At 41.2% G+C, this 19,390-nt stretch overlaps 1 protein-coding gene across 2 annotated transcripts in view; it reads right to left on the reverse strand.

Annotated features, from left to right (window-relative positions):
* Window positions 1–19,390, reverse strand: part of LOC140735378 (syntaxin-binding protein 4) — a 120,562-nt gene that overhangs the window by 5,485 nt on the left and 95,687 nt on the right. For both annotated transcript variants that reach the window (XM_073060363.1, XM_073060362.1), the window contains 2 exons: window positions 8,264–8,313; window positions 7,351–7,472 (listed from right to left, as the gene is read on the reverse strand). In XM_073060363.1, coding sequence (XP_072916464.1) covers window positions 7,351–7,472; window positions 8,264–8,313 — 172 coding nt within the window. The remainder of the gene's footprint in view (window positions 1–7,350; window positions 7,473–8,263; window positions 8,314–19,390) is intronic.

Here is a 19,390-nt window from a genome sequence, read left to right on the forward strand (position 1 = left end):
ATTTTAAAAAATTGGTCAAGTTGCTTAGGCACCTTGTTCAGCACAGTTGAGCCAAAGGGCCTGTTTCTATACTCTATGACTCTATCATTGCTCAAATGAACAAATACACACAAAATCAAATTTAAAAACCTGAAATGCTGGAAATCATATAGAAAATGCTGAAAAAACCACATTAGGCAAGATTTGTGCCCACAGTTAATGCTTTAGGTCAAAGACTCTCTGCCTGAAACATTAATTGTTTCTCTTTCCATTAAATTCTCTCATTGAGGATCTTGATATAAGTGTGGTCAAACTTCCCCATCATCTTCAGTTGTTCATGTGGAGCTCGCTTACACATCACAGGAATGTGAAGACACTTTCTGAATCTAACTGCATCTACAACACTTCACCGACTTGCATGGCATCGATGGCAAAGATAAATGGAATCAGAAGCAGCACTGTTGGTGCTGAATGACTGAACTCACCCGAAGGTAATCAGGAGATCACAGTCCCTACAAAATATTGCATTTCTTTTTTAACCCACAGAAGCCTGAAGGCTACACTCAGCGATTCAGGAATAGCTTCTTCTCTGCTATCTGATTTCTAAATTGACATTGAGCCTATGAACACTACCTCAATAATTAAAATTTTTTTGCACTACTTATTTTAACCTAACTAGCTAATAGACATAACTATGCTTACTGTAATTCAGTTTTTCTCTATACTTATTTATCATGTATTTCATTGTACTGCTGCTGTAAAGTTAACAAATTTCATGACAATTGCCAGTGATATTAGATCTGATTCTGATTAATTCAGAGTATGGGAGGTGCAAACTCACATACCATCTTATCCTACCTTTTGCCCCCTGTTCCCTACACGTCAATTCCTGATGAAGGGTCTAGACCCAAACCAACTGTTTATTCACCTCCATAGATGCTGCCTGATTTGCTGAATTCCTCTGGCACTTTCTGCAAAATCTCTTTTGTCAATCATTTTTGGAAAGCACTACAAAAGAAACGAATAATCTCAATCGTGAATTGGAATTTCATCCCTAGTTAGCAGCACCAAATAGTAGTCTGAGAGCTTTGTTTTCTGCCTCTGAAGTTTAATCCATTCAAACAAATGAAATGAATTTCAGAGTCAGAACAGTATTAATTGCATGGCAAGATTAGCACTACCAACTAAACCCATAGACTATAGAGTCTGTTTCATTGAGTTCTGTTACCAACGTGACCAGCCAGTGACGAGTTGATCCTGTTTGCCTTGCCAAATGGTAGACTGCTCATATATTGTTTTTTTTAATGTATAAAACTGCCAATGAAACAAGGGCTAACATTATGTTTGAACCTCATTTGACACGTACCGAATGTGAAAAAGTTCCGTCACTAAATGTATGCTTGAACAACGGGGTTAATAGTGACTCATTCTAAGCAACCCCGTCATCAACTCAAACCGCGACTACATGTTCACCATTCTGAGAATCACTGAAGCATAAACCAGCCTTTGAAAATCTTATCAGGTATTTTTCATGTTATTAATTAACGTCACAATTTTAAGAATGACCATTGTATTGCAAGGCAAAAACCACAGTGAAATAAGGGCAATGTAGATTGGGCAGTGTAGATTGGACAGGGGGTTTGTTTCTTATTTTTAACATTTAAATCAGATATTTTAAAATGTCTTTTTATATTAATAAAATTATTTGAATTATGTGGAAAAATTGTGCATACAAGATGGTTCACCAGTGTTGTGTTTATCTCAGTACTTGCAACTTTCTGTTCATGCAGAAACAAGTTTGATTAAGAATTTTACTTTGAAACATAAATAAAGATTTGCGTTCAGAAAATTTACGAGGGCAAATCAAGGTATACATTAACTATTTCTGTCCACGGACACTGACTGACTTAGTGAGTATTTCCAACATGTCTAAAATTAACTTTGGCACCATCATGTGGTTGAATAATTTACAGCATTGACCTTCCTTAAAAAGGAAATATTTCAAGTATTAAATTTCTTGAAAAACTTGCCTTAATTACTTCCCACTATTGGATTTAGAATTGGTTTAATTCAAATGTATTAGGTCCTAGGGAAGTTCTCAAGATCACCTTCAGAGCACATGAACCTGATCACCTACAATATTGAGGGTAAGTAGAGAGCATGCCAACTTATGGTAAGCAAATGTGATATTCATTCATCCATAGTAATATAACCATATAACAATCACAGCACGGAAACAGGCCATTCCGGCCCTCCTAGTCCGTGCCGAACTCTTAATCTCACCTAGTCCCACCTACCCGCACTCAGCCCATAACCCTCCACTCCTTTCCTGTCCATATACCTATCCAATTTTACCTTAAATGACACAACTGAACTGGCCTCTACTACTTCTACAGGAAGCTCATTCCATACAGCTATCACTCTCTGAGTAAAGAAATACCCCCTCGTGTTTCCCTTAAACTTTTGCCCCCTAACTCTCAAATCATGTCCTCTCGTTTGAATCTCCCCTACTCTCAATGGAAACAGCCTATTCACGTCAACTCTATCTATCCCTCTCAACATTTTAAATACCTCGATCAAATCCCCCCTCAACCTTCTACGCTCCAATGAATAGAGACCTAACTTGTTCAACCTTTCTCTGTAACTTAAGTGCTGAAACCCAGGTAACATCCTAGTAAATCGTCTCTGCACTCTCTCTAATTTATTGATATCTTTCCTATAATTCGGTGACCAGAACTGTACACAATATTCCAAATTTGGCCTTACCAATGCCTTGTACAATTTTAACATTACATCCCAACTTCTGTACTCAATGCTCTGATTTATAAAGGCCAGCGTTCCAAAAGCCTTCTTCACCACCCTATCTACATGAGACTCCACCTTCAGGGAACTATGCACTGTTATTCCTAGATCTCTCTGTTCCACTGCATTCCTCAATGCCCTACCATTTACCCTGTATGTTCTATTTGGATTATTCCTGCCAAAATGTAGAACCTCACACTTCTCAGCATTAAACTCCATCTGCCAACGTTCAGCCCATTCTTCTAACCGGCATAAATCTCCCTGCAAGCTTTGAAAACCCACCTCATTATCCACAACACCTCCTACCTTAGTATCATCAGCATACTTACTAATCCAATTTACCACCCCAACATCCAGATCATTTATGTATATTACAAACAACATTGGGCCCAAAACAGATCCCTGAGGCACCCCGCTAGTCACCGGCCTCCATCCCGATAAACAATTATCCACCACTACTCTCTGGCATCTCCCATCTAGCCACTGTTGAATCCATTTTATTACTCCAGCATTAATACCTAACGACTGAACCTTCTTAACTAACCTTCCATGTGGAACTTTGTCAAAGGCCTTGCTGAAGTCCATATAGACTACATCCACTGCCTTACCCTCGTCAACATTCCTCGTAACTACTTCAAAAAATTCAATAAGGTTTGTCAAACATGACCTTCCATGCACAAATCCATGCTGGCTACTCCTAATCAGATCCTGTCTATCCAGATAATTATAAATACTATCTCTAAGAATACTTTCCATTAATTTACCCACCACTGATGTCAAACTGACAGGTCTATAATTGCCAGGCTTACTTCTAGAACCCTTTTTAAACAATGGAACCACATGAGCAATACGCCAATCCTCCGGCACAATCCCCGTTTCTAATGACATCTAATAATATATTCCATCAAAAAAGACAGTGGTTCAAAGTGCACTAGATGTGGTGCATAGTGTGGATCCTCAGTTTTACACACCTGAAGTAAGTTTTCCTTAGAGTGGAAAAAAAATAACTCTTGCTTTTCAAATCTTCCCTTATGGCTAACATTTTCCAATCCTGCCAACATCCTTGTAAAGCTGTCTACATGCTCCCAGTGCAATCCTATCTTTCCTGTAATATGTTCATATGGTCCATTGATGTTATCCCTGCTGACCAATGCTGACTGTCTCTTAAAAAGCACCTTGATTTCAAAATTTGCATCTATGATTTCTAAGCCTGTGCTCAGACACAAGAATCTAAGAAGTAGAAGTGCCCAGTTATACAGCATGCCCAATTTGTTTATGCCAACCAAAATGTCTATCTGAGCTAGTCTCATTTGCCCCCATTTGCCTATATCTCTTTTCTATCCATGTGGTTGTTGAAATTGTAACTGTTTCCATCTTTATCACTTCCTCTGGTCAATATGATCATGACTGATCCCTCCAAGCCTGAAGCCCCCATGCCATTTTCCCATGATCTCATTCCCTTGCCCTTCCAAACATTTGCCTAACTCCTTTTTATATACCTTGTCAGGTCCCAAGTTCTGGAAATCTCTCGCTATAACATCTTTCTCATTCTTAAATCCTATCCTTAACTATGTCTTTTGGTTATCTGTCTCAATATTTCCTATTCTGGCTTGATGTTTGTTTTTAAGACATAGAACATTGCAGCATAGTACTGGCCCTACGTTATGCTGACTTTTTAAACCTACTCCAGGATCAATCTAACCCTTCCCTCCTAAATTGCCCTCAATTTTTCTACCATGCATGTGCCTATATAAAAGTCTCTTAAATGCCCCTAATGTATCTGCCTTTATCACCAGCCCTGGAGCACTCCACATACCCAGCACTCTCTGTGTAAAAAGCCTAACTCTGACATCACCCCACCCCCCAGACTTTCAACCAATCACCCTAAAATTATGCCCTAGTATTAGCTTTTTGTTTAATAATGATTCTTTGAAGTGCCTTGGAACATTTTGTTACATTAAAGATGCTATATTAATAGATTGGATGGTGAGGTGGAGATATGTCTCTACCAAAGGAGGTGTAAGTGCTCCTTCCCTCTGCCTGTCTGCATGTCACCCTTGGGCAAAGTGAACCACTCGCTTAGCCCCCATGACCAGGCTCATGTGAAGCCATGGCAGCAGGTAGTGAATGGTCGTATGAGGAACTGGTGCATATCACAAGCCCTGGTTATGCGACCAATGACTCCAGTATTGATAATGGCTGGGGTCACCCGTCTTATAAAGACACTGCCCAGAAGAAAGCAATGGCGAACCACTTCTGTAGTAAAATTTGCGAAGAACAATCATGGTCAAAAGACCATGATTGCCCACGTCATATGACACGGCACATAATAATAATAATAATAATGATGATGACATTAATAGAAGCTGCTGTTGCATTTAGGCAATATATCCTCAGTATAGTAAAATGTTATACTGTGCTGTATAAAAGTTTATCAAACAAAAGATTGACACCAAACCACAAGATAATAATAGTGCAGTTGGCTAAAAGGACAAGCTATTGAAATATCTTAAGAGATCATCTGAATTAAGGTGCTAAGCTTAGTTGGGAAATTTTAGAGGTTAAACCCCAAGCAGTTAGAGCATGGCCACTAATGACAAACTGATGAGAGTGGAAATGGGGAAGGTGAGAATGAGAAGGGCAGGATGTCAAAGCAGTAAATCAGAGAAAAAAAAAGAAGAGGCGAGGTTACAGGGGTAATTGTAAACATATTAAAACTGATGTTTTATCCAGCCGACAGCAATGAAAGTCAAAGGGCTGAGGGATGAACAGGTTTTGGTGTGAATTTTGGTTGAATGAAGCACAGGATGAACAAAGGCTGTTGTAAATCTAGTCAAGAAGAAAAGAAGAGCTTACAAAAGGTTCAAAAAACTAGGTAATGATATGAATCTAGAAGATTATAAGGCTCGCAGGAAGGAGTTTAAGAATAAAATTAGGAGAGCCAGAAGGGGCCATGAGAAGGCCTTGGTGGACAGGATTAAGGAAAACCCCAAGGCATTCTACAACTAAGTGATGAGCAAGAGGATAAGACGTGAGAGAATAGGACAATCAAGTGTGACAATGGAAAAGTGTGTATAGAACCAGAGGAAATGGCGGAGGTACTTAATGAATACTTTTCTTCAGTATTCACTATGGAAAAGGATCTTGGTGATTGTAGGGATGACTTGCTATGGACTGAAAAGCTTGAGAATGTAGATATTAAGAAAAAAGATTTGCTGGAGCGTTTGGAAAGCATCAAGTTGGATAAGTCGCCAGGACCAGATGAAATGTACCCCAGGCTATTGTGGGAGGTGAGAGAGGAGATTGCTGAGCCTCTGGCGATGATCTTTGCATCATCAATGGATATGGGAGAGGTTCCTGAGGATTGGAGGGTTGTGGATGTTGTTCCTTTATTCAAGAAAGGGAGTAGAGAAAGCCCAGGAAATTATAGACCATTGAGTCTTACTTCAGTGGTTGGTAAGTTGATGGAGGAGATCCTGAGAGGCAGGATTTATGAACATTTGGAGAGGTATACTATGATTAGGAATAGTCAGCATGGCTTCATGGTTTTTATAAATGACCTGGATGAGGAAGTGGAGGGATGGGTTAGTAAGTTTGCTGATGACACAAAGGTGGGGGTGTTGTGGATAGTGTGGAGGGCTGTCAGAGGTTACAGTGGGACATTAATAGGATGCAAAACTGGGCTGAGAAGTGGCAGATGGAGTTCAACCCAGGTAAGTGTGAGGTAGTTCATTTTGGTAGGTCAAATACGATGGCAGAATATAACATTAATGGTAAGACTCTTGGCAGTGTGGAGGATCAGAGGGATATTGGGGTCCAAGTCCACAGGACACTCATAGCTGCTACGCAGGTTAACTCTGTGGTTAAGAAGGCATATGGTGCATTGGCCTTCATCAATCGTGAGATTGAGTTTAAGAGCCGAGAAGTAATTTTGCATATATACAGGACCCTGGTCAGACCCCACTTGGAGTACTGTGCTCAGTTCTGGTCACCTCATTATAGGAAGGATGTGGAAACCATTGAAAGGGTGCAGAGGAGATTTACAAGGATGTTGCCTTTTCTCCTTGGAGCGATGGAGGATGAGAGGTGACCTGATAGAGGTGTACAAGATAATGAGAGGCATTGATCATGTGGATAGTCAGAGGCTTTTCCCCAGGGCTGAAATGGCTAGCATGAGAGGGCATAGTTTTAAGGTGCTTGGAAGTAGGTACAGAGGAAATGTCAGGCATAAGTTTTTTTTTACATAGAGAGTGGTGAGTGTGTGGAATGGGCTGCCGGTGGCGGTGGTGGAGGCAGAAACGATAGGGTCTTTTAAGAGACTCCTGATGGCTACATGGAGTTTCAAAAAGATAGAGGGCTATGGGTGAAGCCTAGGTAGGGACATGTTCGGCACAGCTTTGTGGGCCGAAGGGACTGTATTGTGCTGTAGGTTTTCTGTGTTTCTAAAATGGTGATGTTTCTTGCTTCAACACAATACCTTTTAACACAAATAATATCCTAAAAATTTTACAATCATTAGACCAGTGATACAGAGTTCTATCTAACTTACTCTCATGCAAGACTCCTTACCATTTTCACAGTCCAGAGAACAGACCCACTCAATCAGCTCCTTGGCTTCAATGGCAAGCTGCCCTTCAGGTCCAGCAGGGACCAGACTGCTTTCTCTACGCGTTTTCTTAGACAGATTTAATCTGAAGTGAGGTAGAAAATATATCTCATGAATTCCTTGGAAAATATTCAAGTATAGCCTGCTCAAATTTCAGTGCTATTGTAAACGACTGAGTCACACTTAAATGCTGAGATGAAGGTGATAAATGGTTGGACTACAATCACATGGAACTGATTATGAGGTATTAAAGATAATCTTATTTTTATTGGTGTTCATTTAGAACACTCAGGGGTAGATCTTCCCTTTATATAGGTATGAAGTATAAGTAGGCGTACCTGCTCCACCAACAAATAAGATCGCAGCTGATCTTATGCGTTGTTTTTTTCTGCTGTGTCTCTATCCCCATCAATTCCCTTAATGCCCACAATTTGAATCACTTCCTTGACTGAGAATCTACAAGTTACAGCATGCCAGTGTAAGCCAAGTAATATCGAGTCAGACTTCTTGCCCAATTTCTACTTTAACTGATTGGATTGAAGAGAAGAGGTACGTGATGTAAATAAGGCACTGGACCTGCAATTACACAAGGGTGGTGAATTTGTGGAAGTTGTTGCCACATGCAGCTGTGGAGGCCAGGTCTCTGGGTGTATTTAAGGCAGAGATTGATAGGTTCTTGATTGGACGTGGCATCAAAGATTACGGGACAAAGACCGGGAACTGGGGTGGAGGAGGAGAAAACAAAAGGTTCAGCCATGACTGAATGGCGGGGCAGAATCGATGGGCCGGATAGCCTAATTCTGCTCCTATGTCTTATGGTCTTATGGTCTAAAATCAGTATCTATAAATCAAGATGAGTTGAATTTAGTCAATTACCTTTGGGTAGTCCGGTGTTGGCTGGCAGATATTAGAACTTTGTGGACTTTCTGTGGGAGAAGGAAAATAGTCATCACTGAAGCTTTCAAACAGAAAGTTAACATAATTCCTATTTTAAGATAAATCAGTTAGTTGTGCTTTTGGTACAATGATATCAGTGTGGGGGAGCACAATAGTTTGAATAGTTACACTTCCCTTTCCACTGCTCTTTATGGAACTGCTAATATTCCCCCCACTTCCAGGTTAAGACAGTTATCAGAACCAACAGACTCTACATATGGTCCTGTTCCACTTTCTTCATGATCTCTTTTATTTTCATAAGTCATTCTGATACCAAAATATTTCACTTTGTCATCAAGGGTAGAAGGTGGAAAGGAAAATCAGCAATTTGTTGTATCTCTAGGCCTACAGGATTACAGTGGCATGTAAAAGTTTGGGCACTCCTGGTCAAAATATCTGTTACTGTGAATAGTTAAGTGAGTAGAAGATGAACTGATCTCCAAAAGTCATAAAGTTAAAGATCAAGCATTCTTTTCAACATTTTAAGCAAGATTAGTGTATTATTTTTGTTTTGTACAATTTTAGAGTGGAAAAAAAGGAAAGGAGTACCATGCAAAAGTTCAGGCATCCCAAGAGATTTGAGCTGTCAGATAACTTTTACCAAGGTCTCAGACCTTAAATAGCTTTTTAGGGCAATGGCTTGTTCACAGTCATCGTTAGGAAAGGCCAGGTGATGCAAATTTCAAAGCTTTGTAAATACCCTGACTCCTCAAACATTTTCCGAACAATCAGCAGCCATGGGCTCCTCTAAGCAACTGCCTAGCATTCTGAAAATGAAAATAAATGATGCCCACAAAGCAGGAGAAGGCTATAAGAAGATAGCAAAGCGTTTTCAGGTAGCCGTTTCCTCAGTTCATAATGTAATTAAGAAATGGCAGTTAACAGGAACAGTGGAGGTCAAGTTGAGGTCTGGAAGACCAAGAAAACTTTCCAAGTGAACTGCTCGTAGGATTGCTAGAAAGGCAAATCAAAACCCCTGTTTGACTGCAAAAGACCTTCAGGAAGATTTAGCAGACTCTGGAGTGGTGGTGCACTGTTCTACTGTGCAGTGACACCTGCACAAATATGACCTTCATGGAAGAGTCATCAGAAGAAAACCTTTCCTACATCCTCATCACAAAATTTAGCGTCAGAAGTTTGCAAAGGAACATCTAAACAAGACTGATGCATTTTGGAAACAAGTCCTGTGGACTGATGAAGTTAAAATAGAACTTTCTGGCCGCAATGAGCAAAGGTATGTTTGGAGAAAAAAGGGTGCAGAATTTCATGAAAAGAACACCTCTCCAGCTGTTAAGCCCAGGGGTGGATCGATCATGCTTTGGGCTTGTGTTGCAGTCAGTGGCACGGGGAACATTTCACTGGTAGAGGGAAGAATGAATTCAATTAAATACCAACAAATTCTGGAAGCAAATATCACACCGTCTGTTAAAAAAAAAGCTGAAGATGAAAAGAGGATGGCTTCTACAATGGGATAATGATCCAAAACACACCTCAAAATCCACAATGGACTACCTCAAGAGGCACAAGCTGAAGGTTTTGCCATGGCCCGCACAGTCCCCCGACATAAACATCATCAAAGATCAGTGGATAGACCTCAAAAGAGCAGTGCATACAAGACACCTCAAGAATCTCACAGAACTAGATGCCTTTTGCAAGGAAGAATGGGTGAAAATCCCCCAAACAAGAATTATAAGACTTAGCTGGCTCCAAAAAGCTTTTACAAGCTGTGTTACTAAGTACTGACCATGCAGGGTGCCCAAACTTTTGCTTTGGGCCCTTTTACTTTTTTGTTATTTTGAAACTATAAAAGATGGAAATAAAAAAGTAATCTTGCTTAAAATATTAAAGAAATGTGTCACCTTTAACTTTATGCCTTTTGGAAATCATTTCATCTTTTACTCACTTAGCTATTCACAGTAACAGAAATTTTGACCAGGGGTGCCCAAATTTTGCATGCCACTGTATGTCAGCCAAGGGAAACAGTATATCTGTCCTGTCAAGCGCATGAGAATTTTGTACATGGCCGTGAAATCACCTCTCATTCTACTAAATACAGGAGTGATTCCCAATCAGCTTATTCATTCCTCTGCCTCTTCAGGCAGAGCATTCCGATTGAGAGTGCTTCCTGAACTTCGGATTCTTGTCCATGAAATGACACTATTCTGATCAATTACCTCTGATCATTGATCCTCTCATTCAGAGGTTCCCAGCTTTTTTTATATTATGGACCAATACCATTAAGCAAGGGGTCTGTGGACCCCAGGTTGGGAACCCCTGCTGTAGTTAGATCATCTGAGATTCCACTGGGGAGGTCAAAACCTGGCGTCTAAAGGCCCGAGCCTGCGTCTGCTGGAGGTCTGACCTGAGATTAAAGGACTGTACATGTGCATGACTGGGAAGGAAGAACGGAGCTTGTTTATTTTTTTGTTGTTTATGTTTTGTGGCTTGTTGTGTTTTGTGTTGTTCTGCTGAGCATCGTGGGCATGTTGTGTTGGCGCTAGAAGCCTTTACTGAGAAGGTACGAGTGTTATGGAGCTGGCTAGAGCAGATGTACAAGCAGTTGTGAAGAAGGCCCTGAAGACGCTAGTCCCAGATGAAAGGTAAACTATCTGTGCTCACTCCCTGTGACAACAAAGTGCAAACCACAAGAGTACATACTGAAGACCCAAGGCAAAGCCCCAGAAGGGTGGCACGTTGGCCTAGAGGTTAGTGTAATACTTTACAGTGTTCAATTCCCAGCGTTGTCTCTAAGGAGTTTGTACATTCTCCCTGTGACTGTGGGTTTCCTCCAGATGCTCCAGTTTCCTCCCACAATCCAAAGATGCACTGGTTGGGGCTAGTAAGTTATGGGCATGTTATGTTGGTACCGGAGGCATGGTGACAAATGCAGGCAGTCCCCAACATTTCCTTGGTTGTTGATGGAAATGATGCATTTCAATTAAGTTTTGGATGTACTTGTTACAATTAAAGCTAATCTTTTATCTCCTAAATCTTTAAGAACAAAGTAGAAATGTGATAATGACAGGTGGATAGATGGTGTTCTCTGTAGCCAAGAATGAGAATTTCAAGGGCTTGTTACATACTCAATGCCAGAGTAAAGTACATCTCGTAACAGCTCCCGAGACTCTTACAACCATATAACAATCACAGCACGGAAATAGGTCATCTTGGCCCTCCTAGTCCATGCCGAACTCTTAATCTCATCTAGTCCCACCTACCCGCACTCAGCCCATAACCCTCCACTCCTTTCCTGTCCATATACCTATCCAATTTTACCTTAAATGACACAACTGAACTGGCCTCTACTACTTCTACAGGAAGCTCATTCCACACAGCTATCACTCTCTGAGTAAAGAAATACCCCCTCGTGTTTCCCTTAAACTTTTGCCCCCTAACTCTCAAATCATGTCCTCTCGTTTGAATCTCCCCTACTCTCAATGGAAACAGCCTATTCACGTCAACTCTATCTATCCCTCTCAAAATTTTAAATACTTCGATCAAATCCCCCCTCAACCTTCTATGCTTCAATGAATAGAGACCTAACTTGTTCAACCTTTCTCTGTAACTTAAGTGCTGAAACCCAGGTAACATCCTAGTAAATCGTCTCTGCACTCTCTCTAATTTATTGATATCTTTCCTATAATTCAGTGACCAGAACTGTACACAATATTCCAAATTTGGCCTTACCAATGCCTTGTACAATTTTAACATTACATCCCAACTTCTGTACTCAATGCTCTGATTTATAAAGGCCAGCGTTCCAAAAGCCTTCTTCACCACCCTATCTACATGAGACTCCACCTTCAGGGAACTATGCACTGTTATTCCTAGATCTCTCTGTTCCACTGCATTCCTCAATGCCCTACCATTTACCCTGTATGTTCTATTTGGATTATTCCTGCCAAAATGTAGAACCTCACACTTCTCAGCATTAAACTCCATCTGCCAACATTCAGCCCATTCTTTTAACCGGCATAAATCTCCCTGCAAGCTTTGAAAACCCACCTCATTATCCACAACACCTCCTACCTTAGTATCATCAGCATACTTACTAATCCAATTTACCACCCCATCATCCAGATCATTTATGTATATTACAAACAACATTGGGCCCAAAACAGATCCCTGAGGCACCCCGCTAGTCACCGGCCTCCATCCCGATAAACAATTATCCACCACTACTCTCTGGCATCTCCCATCTAGCCACTGTTGAATCCATTTTATTACTCCAGCATTAATACCTAACGACTGAACCTTCTTAACTAACATTCCATGTGGAACTTTGTCAAAGGCCTTGCTGAAGTCCATATAGACTACATCCACTGCCTTACCCTTGTCAACATTCCTCGTAACTTATTCAAAAAATTCAATAAGGTTTGTCAAACATGACCTTCCACGCACAAATCCATGCTGGCTACTCCTAATCAGATCCTGTCTATCCAGATAATTATAAATACTATCTCTAAGAATACTTCCCATTATTTTACCCACCACTGATGTCAAACTGACAGGTCTATAATTGCTGGGCTTACTTCTAGAACCCTTTTTAAACAATGGAACCACATGAGCAATACACCAATCCTCCGGCACAATCCCCGTTTCTAATGACATCTGAAAGATCTCCGTCAGAGCTCCTGCTATCTCTACACAAACTTCCCTCAAGGTCCTGGGGAATATCCTGTCAGGACCCAGAGATTTATCCACTTTTAAATTTCTTTAAAGCGCCAGTACTTCCTCCTCTTTAATTGTCATAGGTTCCATAACTTCCTTACTTGTTTCCCCACACCTTACACAATTTAATATCCTTCTCCTTAGTGAATACCGAAGAGAAGAAATCGTTCAAAATCTCTCCCATCTCCCTCGGCTCCACACATAGCTGACCACCCTGATTCTCTAAGGGACCAATTTTATCCCTCACTATCCTCTTGCTTTTAATATAACTGTAGAAACCTTTCGGATTTACTTCCACCTTATTTGCCAAACCAAACTCGTATCTTCTTTTAGCTTTTCTATTCTCTTTCTTAAGATTCCTTTTACATTCTTTATATTCCTCAAGCAATTCCTTTACTCCATGCTGCCTATATCTATTGTAGACATCCCTCTTTTTCCGAACCAAGTTTCTAATATCCCTTGAAAACCATGGCGCTTTCAAACCTTTAACCTTTCCTTTCAACCTAACAGGAACATAAAGATTCTGTACCCTCATAATTTCACCCTTAAATGACCTCCATTTCTCTATTACATCCTTCCCATAAAACAACTTGACCCAATCCACTCTCTCTAAATCCCTTCGCATCTCCTCAAAGTTAGCCTTTCTCCAATCAAAAATCTCAACTCTAGGTCCAGTCCTGTCCTTCTCCATAATTATATTGAAGCTAATGCTATTGTGATCTCTGGACCCGAAGTGCTCCCCAACACATACATCTGTCAGCTGACCTATCGCATTCCCTAACAGCAGATCCGACACTGCCCCATCTCTAGTCGGTACTTCTATGTATTGTCGCAAAAAACTATCCTGCACACATTTCACAAACTCTAAACCATCCAGCCCTTTTACAGAATGAGCTTCCCAATCTATGTGTGGAAAATTAAAATCTCCCACAATCACCACCTTGTGTTTACTACAAATATCTGCTATCTCCTTACACATTTGCTCTTCCAACTCACGCTCCCCATTAGGTGGCCTATAATACACTCCTATCAGTGTTACTACACCTTTCCCATTCCTCAATTCCACCCAAATAGACTCCCTAGAGGAGCTCTCTAATCTATCCTTCCAAAGCACCGCCATAAGATTTTCTTGGACAAGCAATGCAACACCTCCTCCTCTGGCCCCTCCTACTCTATCACACCTGAAGCAACTAAATCCAGGAATATTTAGTTGCCAATCACACCCTTCCTGCAACCATGTTTCACTAATAGCTACAACATCATAATTCCAGGTATCAATCCACGCTTTAAGCTCATCCACCTTTCTTACAATGCTCCTAGCATTAAAATAGATACATTTAAGATACTCTCCACCTCCTCCTCTCTTTTCATCCCTAACAATGCATTCAAATTTATTATTCTTTTCTTTCTTCTCCCCTACATCTTTGGGCTGAGCGCATCCCTTCTCCATCACCTGCCTTTCCTCCCTCACACACTGTCTACTTACTTGCTCTACTGGTGAACTAACCTCCTCTCCCATAGTTTCCACAAATTGATTCCCACCCCCCCCCCCCATCTTGCTAGTTTAAAGTCTGCCCTGTAGCCCTAGCAAACCTCCCCGCTAGGATATTAGTCCCCCCAGGATTCAAGTGTAACCCGTCCTTCTTGAACAGGTCACGCCTGCCCCAGAAGAGGTCCCAATGATCCAGAAACTTGAATCCCTGCCCCTTGCTCCAATCCCTCAACCACACATTCATCCTCCACCTAATTCCATTCCTACTCTCACTGTCGCATGGCACAGGCAGTAATCCCAAGATTACTACCTTTGCGGTCCTTCTTCTTAACTGCCTTCCTAACTCCCTATACTCTCGTTTCAGGACCTCTTCCCCTTTCCTACCTATGTCATTGGTACCTACATGTACCACGACCTCTGGCTCCTCACCCTCCCCACTTCAGGATATCTTGGACGCGATCAGAAACGTCCCGAACCCTGGCACCAGGGAGGCAAACTACCATCCGGGACTCCTGATCACCTCCACAGAACTACCTGTCTGAACCCCTGACTATCGAGTCCCCTATTACTATGGTCCTCTTTCTTCTATCCCTACCCTTCTGAGCTACAGAGCCGTCCTCTGTGCTGGAGTCCCCTTTTACTATGCTCTTATTGGGGAGGAATAAATCTAGATCTTGTCATTCATGTTGGAACAAGTGAAACAGGAGGAGGTCCTACTAAAAGAGTTTATGGAGTTAGGTTCTAAAATAAAAAGCAAGATTTCAATTGTAATATCCTCTCCATTATTATGTGAGCCACATGCAAATGAAGTACTGGTAGGCAATTCAAGAGATCTACTATGCAACAAAAGGGCTAGCATAGGAAAGACGGTACCATTTCTGGGACAGGGAGGAGTTGGAACAATGAGACAGCTTCCAGGTGAAATAGTAAAATACCTATGTGCTAGAGATTCACTTCTCACCCCTAAAACTAAATACTTTGTTATTCTGGTAAATGATCATCGCAAACAATAGTCTGTAACATCCCTTTGGAAGTGGAGGAAAATTAATGTGGCAGAACTGAGGCAAGGCAAGGCAGTTGAACCATTGCCAAGAGCGAGGAAGACCCAAGGTTCGATCAATTTAAATGCCGGGGTGGATTGGAAAGGTCAGGTACAGGCCAAATTGAGGCGGTGGGGTCCAGGCCCCAGAGCATACTGAAGCGATTGAACCTGATGCTTGGACAACAATTTAGGTGTCAGGCTGAATTGGAAAGTTTAGGCACAGCCCCCAGAGTGTCTCGAAGCATCTGAACCTGATTTAAGTGCCGGGCCAGATTGAAAAGGTCAGGGTGTTGGGGCCCGAGGTGAGGGAAGAGCCTGTTCAGCTCAGTGCTCCACTCGGTGCTGAACTAAGGGTCACTTCAGTTCAGAACAATATTTGCTTGTGTTTATTGTTTTTTCTCTGCACGTTGGGTGTTTGATGGTCTTTTTTTTGCATTTCTTTGTTTCATGGCTGCCTGTTAGCAGATGAATCTCAAGGTTGTATAATATATACATACTATGATAAACGTACTTTGAAGTGTGGGTGAGGGGGGTGGAATATAAGCAGACAAAATACAAACAAAACATGAAAGGAGTAAATGGAGTTATAACAGGAGCCTAACAAAATGGTTGACTACACAAGGTAGGAAATCCTGTTAAACTCCCTATGCAGCCACACATACAAACTGGAGGAAATCATATTGTGAAGAACCAAAGACTGTACATATTATTAACATACAGCAGCAGAAAATCAGATCTGGGAATTCAACATTGCTGGGTGTAACATGTTTAGAAAAAAACGGGTTAAAAGAATGAGGTGGAGCATGTGGACTCTTTTTTAAGGATAACATAAAGACCGTAGAATAAATGGCCACAATTATAAGGAAAATATAAAATCCATATAAATTGAGTTAGAGATAATAAAAATAAGTGATACTAATAAGCAGCGTGAAATACAGAGAACATCAGTCCAATTTAAATTATACTACAAAGGCAGGTAAAAGAGATAAGGGAATTGAGTTCCTGAATGTGTACAGGACTCCATTCTAACCTAGTATGTAAAAAGACCCAAAATGAGAAGATTTGCTATGGGATCTGATCATGGGGAATGCATGTGAGAGAAGGAGAAGTAGGGGAATATCTGGCAATAGCTACTGTAATATAATACACTTTTAAATAGGGAAGGGCGTGTATGACAAAAACAAGCTTAATGGAAGTTTATTTTGAGAACAGGACAACGAAATGGAGGATAGGAACAAACAAATGAAAATATTTAGAATGTTGCTCAACTGAGTAGAGAAAGAAATCCAGCTAAATACTCAAGAGATCCCATGGATGAAAAAAGAGAATAATTGAGGGTTGGGAAAAGGTATAAAATACATGCAAGTACTAAGGGAGCACAGTAGTCCATGATAACAGAGAAAATGAAGAGAGGGAGAAATAAATCTAAGGTGGCAAGATGTACTATTAAATAATAAAGGAACACTTAAAAGTATTTTATAGATATTAAAAAGGGAAGATTGGTACGAGAATGGGATCATTAAAGCATGGACAAGGCAATACAATATGACAATGGCAGAAATATTAAATCATTTTTCTTCACTGCTGGGGAGATAGAACAAGTGGATATTTTAACAGATTACAAAAAATAATAAAAGAAGAACATTTAAATAAAAAGGTTAACTCATTAAAATTAGATAGGGTATAGAAGAGTACAGCACTGGACTGGCCATTTGGCCCAAGATGTGCCAGTCTTGATGCCAATTCACACTCCTGTTTGTGTATCATCCACGTGCTTCCATTCCCTTCATATTCATGTGTGTCTAAAAGCCTCTGTTATTCTTTGAGGAAATAACAAGCAGGATAGACAAAGGGGAGTCAGTAAATGTTATGTATTTGGATTTCCAGAAGACCTTTGACGAGGTGCTGCACGTGAGGCTGCATAACAGAATAAGAGTCCATGGTACTACAGGAAAGATACTGGCATGGATAGAGCACTGGTTGATTGGCAGGAGGCAAGTTTGCGAATGATATAAGAAAGGTGGAGAGTCGGGTAGCGTTGAGGAAGCAGAGAGGCTGCAGAAGGACTTAAACAGATTAGGAAAAAGGGGCAAAGAATTGGCAGATGGAATATAGTTTTGGGGAGTGTATGGTCATGCACTTTGGTAGAACAAACAAAAGTATAGACTTTTTCTAAATGGGCAGAAAATTCAAAACAATGCAATGCAAAAGGACTTGGGGGTCCTCATGCAGGACTCCCTAAAGGACAATTTGCTGGTTTTGTCAGTGGTGAGGAAGGCAAATACAATGTTTGCACTCATTTCAAAAGGACTAGAATACTGTATAAAAACAAGGATGTAACGCTGAGGCTTTATAAGGCACTGGTGAGGCTTCACTTGTATTGTGAGCAGTTTTGGTCCTCTTATCCAAGAAACTATATACTGACATTGGAGAGGGTCCAGAGGAGGTTCACAAGAATGATGCTGGGAATGAAAGGGTTATTGTATGAGTAGAGTTTGATGGCTCTGGGTCATTACTCGCTGGAATTTAGAAAAATGAAGCGGGGGATCTTATTGAAACGAATTTTGAAACGGTAGAGTGAATGAGGATGAGGAGAGGATTTTCCTATAGTGGGGGAGTCTAGGACAAGCTACAGAATAGAGGGATGTCCATTTAGAACAGATGAGGAGGAATTTCTTTAGCCAGAGGGTGGTGAATCTGTGGAATTCATTGCCAGAGGCAGCTGCTGAGGCCAGGTCATTGGGTGCATTTAAGGAGGAGGTTGATAAGTTCTTGATTAGTCAGGGCATGAAACGTTACAGGGAGAAGGCAGAAGAATGGTGTTGAGAAGGAAAATGGATGAGCCATGATGAAATGGCAGAGTAAACTCGATGGGGCAAATAGTCTAGTTCTGCTCCTATGTCTTATGGTCTTAACCAAATTGCCTGCTTTCCACTACTACCCACTTCCTGGCACCTATCACAGTCTGTGTAACAGACCTGCCTTGAGACCCCCCCTTGATCCAGCCCATCACGGACATTTCATGGCTCCTTTCTGGCCTCTAAATCATCGGTTTGTGCATGCTCCTGCTCTGCTTATATTCTACAAGGGCCCAGTCTGATTTTAGCTTCCTAAATCTTACATTTCATTCCTCTTTCTTGCTGACTAGTTCAGGACCTCTCCATTACCCAAGGTTTGCTTACCTTGCCATCCTTGTTTTCACTACTTACCAGAACATGCCAATTCTGAACTCTGATCAGCCGACCCTTGAAGAAAAATATTTCCTTCCTCCTCCCCTCTTTTTCTTTCCCCACTGGCCTTTTACCTCTTCTCACCTGCCTATCACCTCCCCCTGGGTCCCCTCCTCCTTCCCTTTCTCAAATATTCCACTCTCCTCTCCTATCAAATTCCTTCCTCTCCATCTCCTTACCTTTCGTACCCACCTGGCTTTACCTATCACCTTCTGGCTAGCCTCCTTCCTCTTCCCCACCTTTTTACTCTCATGCCTTCCCCCCTTCCTTGCCGGTCCTGAAGAGGTTGTCGGCCTAAATCAGCGACGGGTTATTCATTTCCACAGATGCTCCCTGGCCTGCTGAGTTCCTCCAGCATTTTGTGTCTGTGTTGCTTTGGATTTCCAGCATCTGCAGAAACTTGTGTTTATGAACAACTCCCACATGTCAGGACTTGTCCGACAGCTGCTGCTCCCAATCAACACCCCTTATCCTGTCTTAATTTGCTCTCACCTAATTTAGTATCTTCTTGCAAGATCCAATTTCATTCTTACTCATAACTATCTTAAAGGATAATAAATTGCGGCCATTATTCCCAAAATGTTCACCATACATCTACATCTGCAGGGTTTTGAATTTCATTTGGTAGATGA

This window comes from Hemitrygon akajei, chromosome 11 (assembly GCF_048418815.1).
Source record: "Hemitrygon akajei chromosome 11, sHemAka1.3, whole genome shotgun sequence".
Classification (NCBI taxonomy): domain Eukaryota; kingdom Metazoa; phylum Chordata; class Chondrichthyes; order Myliobatiformes; family Dasyatidae; genus Hemitrygon; species Hemitrygon akajei.